This window comes from Rhinatrema bivittatum, chromosome 11 (assembly GCF_901001135.1).
Source record: "Rhinatrema bivittatum chromosome 11, aRhiBiv1.1, whole genome shotgun sequence".
Taxonomy (NCBI): Eukaryota; Metazoa; Chordata; class Amphibia; order Gymnophiona; family Rhinatrematidae; genus Rhinatrema; species Rhinatrema bivittatum.
The window spans coordinates 66,456,992-66,470,104 of NC_042625.1; the positions used below are offsets into that span (position 1 = coordinate 66,456,992).

General features: G+C 42.6%; 1 protein-coding gene across 1 annotated transcript in view; it reads left to right on the top strand.

The window, feature by feature from the left end:
* The window catches only part of DMPK (DM1 protein kinase), a 90,387-nt gene extending 82,656 nt beyond the window's left edge, over nucleotides 1–7,731 (top strand). Inside the window, 1 exon segment of the mRNA XM_029619351.1 lies at nucleotides 6,011–7,731. Within this exon segment, the coding sequence (XP_029475211.1) occupies nucleotides 6,011–6,423 (413 nt within the window). The 3' untranslated portion in view covers nucleotides 6,424–7,731.
* The last annotated feature ends 5,382 nt before the right edge of the window (nucleotides 7,732–13,113 follow it).

The following is a 13,113-nucleotide window of genomic DNA, read 5'->3' on the forward strand; positions in this document are numbered from 1 at the left end:
AATCCTGGGCCTTTGTGTGAGGTTGGGACAGGGTCTGCTCCAGGGGCGGGGGGGAAGCATTTCTGCTTGGAGGGGTTTCAGGGGCAGTGGTTTCTGAAGGAGTTTGTCTACTGGGGAGGCTGTGTGTGGGAGGGGGGTCTCAATGGGGGGGCCCACATTCAGGGCTGTATGATCCTTTCTTGTTTGGGGGAAACAAACATCAGTAGCTGCTTTAGACTGCCGATGATCTTGACCAGAGTTTACTATACCTCTTCAGGTGTAGTTAGCATTTTGTAGCTTAATGCAAATCACAAGGTTGTACATAATTTGCAGTGTTTTATTTATTTAAAGTATTTATAGATTACACAATACATTTTGTGATAAGTGGGTAACAAGCTTATGTATATATAATTTAAGACGTAAAACTTCTACAAATGGACTATATCATAAAACATGTCCACAACGCACAAATTAATGTTTTCTGTGTGTTACGATGAAGGGTTTTTTTTACACCTAATCAGGCATTTGCGATAATGTGCATTTACATGGAATTTGCATTGAACACCAAATTCAGCATTTAACACACCTTAATGTTACTTAGCAAATAGATCCCGTCATATGTTAAATCCAACTACAGGCTGCCTCTGTTTTGAAATAAAGACCGAAATACATTTATTTCTTTTAAAACCAAGGAGGGCAGTTGGAGAGGGAGAAGTTAAATCAGGTAAAGCCTCTAAAGAAGCAGTAAATTTCAGACAAAACAAGCTTACCAAAAAAGGACAAGGTAATAGCTTCCAAATATCCATTTTTTTTCATTAATCTTGGGCAACAGCAGAGTATAATTGAGCCTGTAAAGTTGATCCAATTTGGCAGGCAAAAAAGACAGATACATATTAGCTGTGCTCACTCATCTGAGTGGAAATTCATCACACCATCTCTTTTTAAGAAAATAAAAAATAGGTACGGCTTCATACTTATCAAAATTTGAGGTATTCTGAGATTCTCTTTGTCACTGGAGGCTTTGTCCAACACTAATACAGTCCCCGGTATTTTTCCATCATTAGGCATTGCATTTTTTAATCCTCCACTTGCTAAACCCCACTTTTTTAGGGGTAGGCTTTTTGGGGTATATAATCCCTTGGAGTATACTCAGTCCTTTAGAGGGTGAGGCACGGCCGTAAGAGCCAGAAGGAAGGAGAGACCTGCAGAGGATTGGCGACAGAGTTTCTCCCAGAATCTCAAGCAAGAAGCAGTTGAGGAAGAATTTTAGGAGAGAAGCTGGAGATCTCAAAACCAATGATTTTTGGACTTTGATCAGTCCAGAGGGAAGAGCATCCCTTCTGGCATCCCAAAAAGGCTGAGTCAAAGATCATTTTGCCCAAGCGACCAGGGCAGCAAGGGTGAAGAGAGGTTTAGAGGTTTTTGAGAAGAGAACTCAAGAAGCTTGGATTGAAGTGGAGGAGCTAGAACTATGACCAGTCTGGAAGGACAGGCTTTCCCCCCCATTATCCCAAAAGACTGGATACAGTTTCTTTTTGCCCAAGCGACGAAGAAAACAAAGGTGAAGAGAATTATTTTTTGGACTCTCGTATCAGAGATTTCAAAGGAGAACGGATGGACTCTTGTAGTAGAGACAACAAAGAAGGAAGATTGGACTTTTGGATTAGAGACATCTGAACAGTTTGTATTTGGATTTTGTTGAGAGGTTTTTTTTACCCACATTTGGGGATTTTTGTATTTTTCTTCCTTTTTGCTAGCCAAGTGCTGGGTCCCTTTCCAGTTATTCAAACCTCCAGGCAATGGAGTGTTTGCCTTGTGGATAATAGTGCAAGATAGATGGACAAGTATACCACATTTTTCATTGCTATGATTTATTTGATGCTGATCTTTATTTTTGTAATTCTGGCCCAGATACTTTTATTTCATTTGTAGTTTAGACTTTATTTTGAACACCACTTTTGGCATCCTTGCTCTGTTTTGAGTGACTGAGCCAGGGGCCCTGGAAACTAACTTCTCCCCTCCATCTGGACTCGGACCCAGACTCGTGGCACCCCTGAATGGTGTTCACAGCACAAGACAGGGGCTGGCTATATCCTGAAATGTTTAATATTATGAATTAAGTTACATCGATCCCCCTCAGTCTCTGTTAAAATAATAAATTGTTAGTGAATACTGCCAGTTTTACTTCAGATTTACCGATGACCATGTCTTCAATCTGGGGTCAGATCTTAACGTAATCATTTAGGAATAAACAATCAAACTTCCCATGATGCTGCAAACTCCATGGGTAATTTTAACCCATGAGGTTTGCTGCAATAATAAAAGCAAGCATGCACCCCCTTTATGGATCTAAACATGTTTCTCCGCCATGAAGCAGCATGAATCAGTCACATGTACGAGTGATGTCATCCGATGGCACCAAGAATGGAACATTTACTAGTCTGAGATAGAAAAGCCTAGAAGGCTTTTTGCACATTTGCGCAGTCAGCAGTGCATGACCATGTACTGCAAGGCCCCCTCAGTCAGTCATTTTCTGCAGAGCACTAGCTCCCTCAGTTACGTTTTCTTCAACTTTTTAATCAATACTTCAAACTGTTCTAATAGCAGGTGTGAAACCTAGGCTTCAAACACGATGTTCCAAATTGTTTAATTTGTTAAAAAAAAAAATGTCTCCTAGGACAGGGCTTCTCCATCCCGTCCTCAGGGCACACCTAGCCAATCAGGCTTTCCGGATATCTACAATGAATACGCGTGAGATTTGCATGCATGCAAACCTAGAAACTGAGAGCTCCATATTCAAAATCCATTTAGGACGCACAACATAATAGTTATCTGTCTAAATGGCTTACATGGTCATATTCAACCATTACCCAACTAGAATTCAGCTGGAAAAAAAGGGGCTTCTGAGCAGGCCCTAAAGTTATCTGGCCTTGTGTGATCAGACAACACACTACTTAACCGAATATCTTTAAACTGTCAGAGTAGCACTGGAAGTGCCAGGAATTTAAAAAAAAAAAAAAGGTATCAGCTGGAATGGGGAGGGGAGGGTAGGAGGAGGGACACGTGCTATGATTCTTCATTGTGGGTGGGTGGGTGGGGAGGCAGCTAGAGTGTTTAACAATTGCGAACGAGGCACTTTTTTCAGTTTTAAAAGAGTTTGCGGAGAGGAGAGTTGGGGGTAGGAGACTATGGGCTGGAAAGACTTTATTATCATGCTTTGGGCGGGGGAGGGGGAGAAGTGGCTGCCCTCTAGTCTTACTTTTATTTTGTAGGGTCATGACAGCACTCCTTAGCTGGATATCTTTTAAAGATATATGGTTAAGTAGCATTTTAACTGGCCACACAAGGCCAGATAACAAAAAAAATAACCGGCTATATTCAAACATAGCCAGTTAGGTTTTTGTTATCCCACTTCAGGTAGCCGGATAACCTTAGATTGATTATATTCAGTGGGAAGTTTATCCTGCTGTATATATGGGTATCAGCGAACTGATGATTTCAAGTATGCGCACAAATGAATATTTTAAAAATGATATACTTACATACGTTATAAAATACTGCCTCCATGTATAAATTAGGATTTTTTATACACCTAAAATATACTCACATATGTTTATAACATAGGTAAAGAAAGAGTGGGTTTTCTTGGATTGGAAATATTCGCTCATACTTTCAGAGCTGAAATCCACATTGTTTAATAAATTGTGCGGCTCAGGGGTGGTTCTATAATGAGGCAGGGTGAGGTGGCTGCTTCAGGTGGCAGAATTTTGAGGTGGGAAAAAAAATGCCCCTTTCAGAACGCCACTGTGGCGTCCGTCTCACCCTGCCTGCCCCTGCCATGGCTGCTGACCCAGGCCGGCAGCGGCAGAAAAGAGGAGGGTCGCTGCCATGGACCGCCACCACCGGAGGCCAGACTGCCAGCGTGGAGGAGGGCCACCGCCACCGGAGGACAGGTCGGTGGCAGCTGAAGGGAAGAGCGATGGGGATGGGGTGAGTGGGGGGGGGGGGGGGGCAAAGCGAGAGGGGGTGGAGCTCGCAGGGGGCGGAGCTCGCGGGGATGGGACGAGGGGGCACCATCTCATCCCTTGCCTCAGGCGGCAGACTGCCTTGAGCTGCCTCTGGTGTGGCTCAGCTCCCGCTGCACAGTTTATAAACTACTAGTATCAATCTCCACCTGTCCACTTAAACAGTAAATGTTGTACCGCGGATAGACTTTAAAGTTAGGCTCCTAGAGGGTCATTTTCAAACAGCCTGTATAGCCTTAATATGTGCATGCACATTGTAAGTTTGCTTTGAAAATACTCAGATAATTGGCAGAATGTGCACACCCTCACATAAAGTTACAGCTAATCTTCAAAGTGCATAGCTTACACGTGCACCCTTACAGGCATATTTTCAAAAATCAAAAAGAATGTGTATACTATAAATGCACACATCTGAGTCAGTTTTAGAACATCCATTTATGTAAATAGCCAGCTTTTATGTGCGTAAATGGCTTTGAAAACAGCCCCCATATGAGACAGTCCTTCCTCAGTAGAGCTTACAGTCTAGTCAAGACAAACGAACAGGACAAGAAATCTTTCTTCACAGAAGCCGTTCAGACTCCAAGAGCGAAGGATCACCTCCAGCATCTCTCAGGATAGCTACAAGGAGCTTGCCAAAGAAGCCAGCGTCCGTCTCATTCTCCTCTGCCTCTTGAGTAAAATGTGGTCAGAGCACTCTGGGGAGGACCTGTTGTGGTACTTGCAGCCCTCCATGTACTTAGCTGCAGTATTTCTGCGCAGTAATAGCTCATCTTTACCACGGCATTCAGAAAGGCAAAAAAGCATGGCATGAAAATATCATGCACAGCAATATTTTATCGCCTTGCCCGGTAATTTCTAGGTGCATAAAAGACAGCTTTCTGTTTCATTTGTGGGTTGATCAGGAGTTGGAGAGGAGAGAGAGGTGAGACTTCAGATTTCAGTTACCTGAGTGCTTTTTGTCTTGTCTTTTACTGTTTTCCATTTATGCTTACCTTTTCCATTGTCTGTTGGCTTTATCTGTGTGAAAGAAGCATGTGTATATCTGTTGTGTCTGTCTTGTGTGTCTCTCATTTTTGTTTACAGTATGAAAGGGTAATTTGTGTGTGCGTGCTAGAGGTGAGTGGCCAGGGACTCAGCAGGCATGATAGGCGTGGACTGGGGTGTGTGAGGAGAGGAGAGGAAGGCAGGCCAGTGAAGAGGAAGGCCATAGCAGAATCAGGAAGTATCAGGAGAGGAGAAGGGTGAAGGAGTGTTAGCAAGAGGAGAGGAAGGCAGGAGAGTGAGGAGGGTGGAGGAAGATAGGAGAGGGCAAGACAGCAGAGAACAAAGGGGAGGAGAGCACTCAGTGGAGGAGCAGGAAGGGGGGAGGAAGGGATGGGAGATGGGAGTGGGCCAGAGAATCAGGTAGGAAGGGAACTGACCACCCAGAAATTGGCCAGCCAGGTGGCAGCGGCACCAAAGCAAGCAGCAGCTATCTGCCCACACGATCTCCATGGAAGAAAATTACATGCTCATAGAGGGAGTCCTTGCCAACTATGATCAGCTCTTCAGGCATCAGGCAGCCAAAACATCTAAGGGCACAAAAACCATGATCTGCAGCAGGATAGCCCACAGGATTGCCTGCAAAGGTGGAGAGAGACACAGCTGGAAGCAGGTCACCCACCAATTTAGAGACCTCAAGGCCAGTCTGAAAAATAAGATAACCCAGATTGCAAAGTATGAGAGGGCGACCGGAGGACACGCAAATTGCCCCCATGACCCTGTCAGCAATGGAGCAGAGAAAGTCTGGGTACTGACGTTTTTGAGGGAGTGCTGCTGGATCTAGAAACTACTGATGCTGAAGTGGCAGGTAAGCCTTTGAGAGGTATCAGGGCAGGGTAGGGAAGGGTTGATGACAAGTAATAAGATTTTCACCTTTCTTAATAGAAAAGTGAACATTTTATATTATATGTCAAGTCTACAGTGTTGCTTACTTGATTCATAAGCTCTTCTGCTTCCTTTCACAGGACCCGGCCCCTGGCAGACCACACAGGAGACAGTGGCAAAGGAGCAGCAGGAACATCTAGAGGGAGCGGACCAGCAGGAGACAGAGCCGGAGGAGCTGGAGGAGTTGACAGATGAGCAGGATTTGGGGGATCTCTTGTTAGAAAGCCTGATACCAGATGTTCAGTGGGAGACGGAACTGCCAACTGTTGTGACAGCAACCAGCAAACCATATCATGTGCAGGAAAAGAGCCAGCCAGTAGGAGGAACGGTAGAGCTGGCTGCACAGACCTCTTCTCAAGAAACTGCATACCCTTTCCGACCAAGATCCACATCCGCAAATAGCTCCTGCAGAACCACAGGCACCCCCACAGCAGCTAGAAATGACAGATATAGAAGAAGGTATCCATCTGAAAGGCCGCACACTGTGCCGTGACCTCAGAAGCTCACACCACAGGATGTAACTGATGCCTCAGACTCAGCAGCAGTCACACTCTCCCAGGGGCTCAACAATCTGACGGCAGTGGTCAACAACATTGAATACGTCCCTTATGGTGGCTGTCAATTTGAACTCGACCCTCCTGGAGGCAGTACAGGCTTTCCAGCAAGCAGCTGGCATCCATGACAACCACATTTCAGTCCCAGGTTTTTGGGCTTTGGCCTGGGCAGAGGAGCCTTCAGGCAAGAGGCCCAGATGAGATCGCTAGAAATAAAGGCCTGCACAGGAGAGTTTGCCCTTCCACGGGGTTTTCTGTGCAAAGTCATCCTAAAAGCTGGGCCTGCCCTGGCTGAGGATTCCCTGTGCCAGGGTGGTGGAAAGCTGCCTGCTGGGCCTGCTCTGGCTGAGGATTCTCTATGCCAGGGTTGTTTGGATATCTGTCCTGAAGTTATATCCACGACATCTGAAAAGACGGGTGCAGTGTGCTGCCATCTGGCCGTTGCTGAACCTAGCAGTTGATATGGGCTCCAATACACTCTGTGCAGAAATTTGTGCAGAATTACTATGGTATCTGAATCTCAAGGAGACCAATATTCACAAAAGCCTATCCTCCTATCCTGGATAACCTGTCCTATCCTGGATATTCAGCAGGAAAAGCAACCAGGACTCCTTCCTGCCAGGAAGCCCACAAAACCATTTTTCTAAGCCAACAACAGTTCTTACCCCACAAAAATGTAGAATATACTCTTTATTTGATTAGAGAACATATGCAGGATATACAAAGCGAGGACGCACGTAATTTAGCTGTGCCTGAGGGATCATTTTTATCATATTAGCCCTAGCTCACAGGTGAGATAGGCAAGTCTACCTATTTTTCCCAGATTGAAGACAATGAAATTCAAAACATTACAAACCATCGTATCCTTTATTTAACCCTTGTATCAGGGTGGTGGAAAGCTGCCTGCTGAGCCTGCCCTGGCAGAAGATTCCCTGTGCCAGGGATGCTTGGATATCTGTCCTGAAGTTTTATCCACAGCATCTGAAAGACGGGTGCAGCGGGCTGCTAACTGGACATCGCTGGACCTAGCCATACCTGCTAATTATGGTTCTAATGGCAGAGAAGCTGGCAGTGTTTTAACCGGAAATACTCGTGGGATCTACAGCCTCCTAGATCTAGTAATTTTGATTTCACCCAGTTAACAGTGTATCCTGAGATATTTCCAAATGATTGTATTATTTCTTGAATATGGGGAAAGAAGATGCTGGATATCCTCCAACATTAATAATAAATCACCACATAAAGGAGTTTACGCACGCTCTCTCTCTCTTCCTCCAATTCTGATTCTTGCAATTTGCACTATTTACCTAATTTTAATTGTAATGGTTTAATAGCCATAACAATAGAGGTGACAAGGGACACCCCTGACATATTCCACTTCTTAGTACGACCGGGCTTTGCCTGTCACTAATATCTTGCCCTGTATTCATCTAGGGTTTTTTCATTTTTGGGGTCCTCCCCCTGCCGTATATGTCCTCACCTTTTTGTGGGCTATAAAAATTTCCCCTGGAGCATGTGATCTTGATTATTGCCTCTCCCCAAAAGGATTAATCGGGAGGGGTCTTTCTACTAGGCTGGTGGATTGTAGCCAAGGACAGTGGAGTTTTGGGGATTAAGAGAATATTGGCCTTTTGGAAGTGTTTTGGATTTTTTTAACCAGTTACCTGAGAAGGGCAAACCCCAGTATCATGATGAGCTGGGTTCTGGACCTTTGCCCCCAGTCTACAGCAGTGGTTAGAGATTATGGAACTTTTTGAGACTTTGAGATTTTTTCAGAGACTGTTGGAGTTATCTGTTATTGGAAGAACAATTTTTTTTTTAACTAGAGATTTTGTCATCTTTTCCAGCCCTCGTTTCATGCTGGAACTTGAGAGAGGTCTTCCTACGCTCCAAGAAGAAGGAATTCTAGAGTTGGCCACTGGTTCAGTTGGGAGAAAAAAAACTAAGGGATTTACCATGGTTAAACAGACTATTGGTTTTTTACTATGATTTTTCTGATGCTATTTTTTTATTTTTACATACTGGCCTGGATTTTGATTTTCAAACTAAGTAAATTTTTCTTTGAACACTATCTTTGGACTCCATGGTTATTTGCTACCTAATTTTCTTCTTGCCTGAGCACACCACTGACAAGTGATCTTGCAGAATTGGGTAAGTGTGAGTTTTATGACTGTATCCATGACTGCACCAGGGCCCAGGAGGTTAATTCCCCTCCCCCCCCCCCAACAGGCCCCATTGCCTCCAAGGGCTCTTGCAAGGCATGCATGAGAAAAGGTGTAGTCTGGGACATAGAGGTCCTGGGGAATTTTGTGACACCCCCTAAATTCACTACATCCCATGAAGAGGGGTTTACAGTAACCTAAAAGTCTGAGAAGTTATTGTGTTCACCTTAACCCTCGCTGTTGGCTCTCTGTGACTCGTTTTAATCCAAGTTTAACAAAATCCCTCATGAGAGGCTTCAAAGAAAACTAAAAAGCCATGGGATAGGAGACGATGTCCTTCTGTGGATTGAAAAAAAGAAAAAAAAAACAGAAAAGAGTAGGATTAAATGGTCAGTTTTCTCAGTGGAAAAAGGTAAACAGTGGAGTGCCTCAGGGATTTGGACTGGTGCTTTTCAATATATATATATAAATGATCTGGAAAGAGGTATGATGAGTGAGATAATCAGATTATAGATGACATAAAATTATTCAGAGTAGTTAAATCACAAGAGGATTGTGATAAATTGTAAGAGGACCTTGCGAGACTGGAAGATTGGGCATCCAAATGGCAGATTAAATTTAGTGTGGACAAGTGCAAGGTGATGCATAGAGGGAAAAATAACCCATGCTGTAGTTACACGATGTTAGGTTCCATTTTAGGAGTTACCCCCCAGGAAGAAGATCTTTACGTTATAGTTGATATTACATTGAAATCATCAGCACAGTGTGTTGTGGCAGTCAAAAAAGCAAACAGAATGTTAGGAATTATTAGGAAGGGAATGGTGAAGAAAATGGAGAATGTCTTAATGCCTCTGTATCATTCCATGGTGAGACCGCACCTTGAATACAGTACTGGAGAAGGTACAGAGAAGGGCAACCAAAATGATAAAGGGCTTGGAACGGCTTCCCTATGAAGAAAGGCTAAAGAGGTTAGGGCTGTTCAGCTTGGAGAAGAGACAGCTGAGAAGGGATATGATAAAGGTCTATAAAATAATGAACGGACTTGAACCGGTAAATGTGAATCAGTTATTTACTCTTTCAGATAATACAAGGACTAGGGGGCACTCCATTAAGTTAGCAAGTAGCACATTTAAAACAAATTATTTTTCGCTCAATGCACAATTAAGTTCTGGAATTCATTGCCAGAAGATGTGATTAAGGCAATCAGTGTAGCTAGGTTTAAAAAAGGTTTGGATAAGTTCCTAGGGGAGAAGTCCATAAACTGCTATTAATCATGATGACTTAGTGAATAGTCACAGCTTATTACCAGCATCAGTAGCATGAGATCTATTTAATGTTTGGGTACTTGCCAGGTACTTGTAACCCGAATTGGCCACTGTTGGAAACAGGATGCTCCGTTTGATGGACCATTGGTCTGACCCAGTAAGGCAACGTCTTATGTTCTTAAGTAAAAAATTGATTAGAAAACCCAAATTTCTCCATAATTATATATATAAATGACCATTCTACTTTGTCAAAAGCCTTCTCAGCATCCAAGGATAGGAGACCAGTATCCCCCTAATGTGACATTCTCTGAATATGATCTGCAGAAGATCAACTTGCAATAAAACCCACCTAATCTGGATGAATTATGCTTTTTTCCAACTTCATGCCATCTGTCAAATGCTTGTATTTTTGGATTAGGCTAGCATCCATATTTTGGTCCAGGCTTTTATATTATCTCAGTTAGACTAGTCTAATAAAACTATTGTGGTCAGCCTTTAAAGGCTAAGAAGATTGCCAGTGATCCAGCATGCCTCAGCAAGGGTGGTGGCCAGCTGTAAATACAGGGAGCATATTCCGTGCCAGTACAAGGGTCTGCAGCCGCCCTAGGCGGTGATGATGTCACCACATCTCTCTCTCGCCCTCTCCCTTGTGCCCCCCCCCCCCAAGCAAAATACACTACAGCTATAATTCAATCTCCCCATTGTTGTGTCTCTCTCTTCCGCTCAGTTAAAAAAAATGGCACCCTCACATCCGCCGCTGCCACCCTACCCACTTCCAGCACCCTAGGCGGCCGCCTAGTCAGCCTAATCCTCCTGCCGGCCTTGATGATATTAGGCCCGTATTATAGTCTCTTCACTGGTTGCCAGTACAGTATTACGTGCAGTTTAAAATGTTAACATTTGTATTTAGGGCAATTGTAGGTCAAGCACTTAAATATCTTCAGGATCATAGAAAGCTGTTTGTGTCTTATGGAAACAAGGCTAGTTATCCCACCAATCAAAGAGGTTAGGATAGCCAAGATCAAAAAGAGAGCTTTTTTTCTGCAGCTCCTGACCTCTGGAAAATTGCCTAAGGAGCTGCATTCTATTCAAGATTTTGGGTTTTTTAAAGCTGAGCCTTATTTGTCCATTCATTTGCAGAAGGTTTTTAATGATCTGTTGGTTGTAATGTTACATCTGATAATGACCATTTTGAATAACTTTGAGGCTGTATTTAGTCTTGGAAAATGAGTGTGGTTAGAATAAATAGATGAGGATTTAATGGAGATTTTGTTTTTGGAGGGAGCTTATGTGTGAGGCAGATAAGGGTAGATCTTTTGCTGTGGTTTTTATTGATTGTATGTTATGTTGTACCACACTTTCGACACCTTTGGTGGTAAGGCGTATAAGAAATACATCTTATTATTCTAATTACTTTTTGAAGCCTCTGTGCTATTATTTTTGTTAGGATTTTTAAATCCACATTAAGGAGAGAAATGGGTCTATAACTAGAACTTTGCAAGGGGTCTTCACTTCTTTAGGAATAAGCATGCGTTATCCTAGCTTGAGGTAGTTCCTGCTTCTCTAAGCATTCATCAAACAGCATTATTAGATCTGAAACCAGAATATCTACAAACTCTTTATAATATTCAATTACAAAACCCTCTTCCCCTGGGCCCTTACTATTTGGCATGCTTATAATAACATTCCATACCTCCAGTTAATCAAAAGGAGCTGGAAGGTGAGCACTCTGCTCAAGGAAAATGCTTGCAAAATTTAGATTCTTACAAAATGTTTTTCAGAATCCCCAACTTCTGACTGATACAGGGTGTGAAAATATTGATTAAAAAATCTCACTAATTTGCTCAGGATCAATTTTCTTTTATTTCAAGTTATCAGTGATCACCGGAATAATCCTATCCTTCTGAGCTTCAACTAGAAAAGCAAGCACTCTTATTTACATTTTGTGCGGTAAGCTGCATGCTCTTTAATGGTAGAAATTCTATTCTGTTCATGTTTTAGTTGGATCAGCTTAGTCAAGTGGGCTTGAGATGGGAGTCTATGATAGATTTGCTCAATATCCTTTATTTCCCTTGTCAAGTTTAAAATATGCCCTTTGTCCTTCTGCAGTATAACTAAAGCTTGAGATATTAACTGCTCCACGAATGACTGCCTTAGCTACTTCCCAAATGGCCTATGAACTACAGTCTTTTGAATAATTTTCTTTAAAATAATTATCTAGTGAATGAGTCACTGCACTAAGCACACTTGACATTTTTAATAGACTGGTATTAAGGCACCATCTTCTGGTAGTAGGAGGTAGAAGATGTGAACACCAATACATAGGAAACAAAGCATGATCTGATATTCCCTCTGCTTCAGTTTTAATCCCCTCTCCAGTCCCCAGAATTGATTCAGATGCCATACGCTTATCAATACTTGAAAAAGATGTATGCCTCCCTGAGAAAAAGGTATATTCCCTTTGTGTCAGGTGGTGCAGCCTCCACATATAATTCAAAGTTAACATGGTCATTTCTTGCAATATCCTACTTGAAATATGATGTCACTGTAACCTAACCAAATTTGTCAACAAAAGAGACTAGCACTAGATTAAAGTCCCATGATAATGTTCGTGCAATTAATATTTTTAAGCATCCTAAACAGATATCTCAGTGTGTGTGTGGGGTAGGGAGGGTAGCTGATCTGAATAGGAACCATAGTAGGAAACAAGAACACATACCAGTAATTCTCCCAACAAAGGTCCCAAAACGCTATCCCTTCTGGGTCAATAAATACTTGCCAAGATTGAAAAATCACCCACACAATTAATATCAGGATGCTGCTGTACATCTGCATCACCCATTGGGATCTCAATTTGTTATATTCCAGCATTGTTAAATATTAAATGCATGCCCTGAAGCAAAACTGTGTATGCTACCAGGGAGCCTAACTTTCAGGTCTATCTGTGGTACAGCATTTGCATGCCTAAGCAGATGAAAAGGCAATTAATGCTAGTATTTTACAAACTGTGCAACGGGAGCTTGTTTCTGCTCCAGAAGCATGTGCATGTTTTTCAAAACACACAAATAATTCCAAAGCAAGAATATGCATACTTTACCTTGTTTTATAGACATATGTGTGTATATTTTAAGTGCATAAAAAAATATAACATGTACACATAATAATTCTGATTTATACATGAAGGCAGGTATTTTATAAAGTA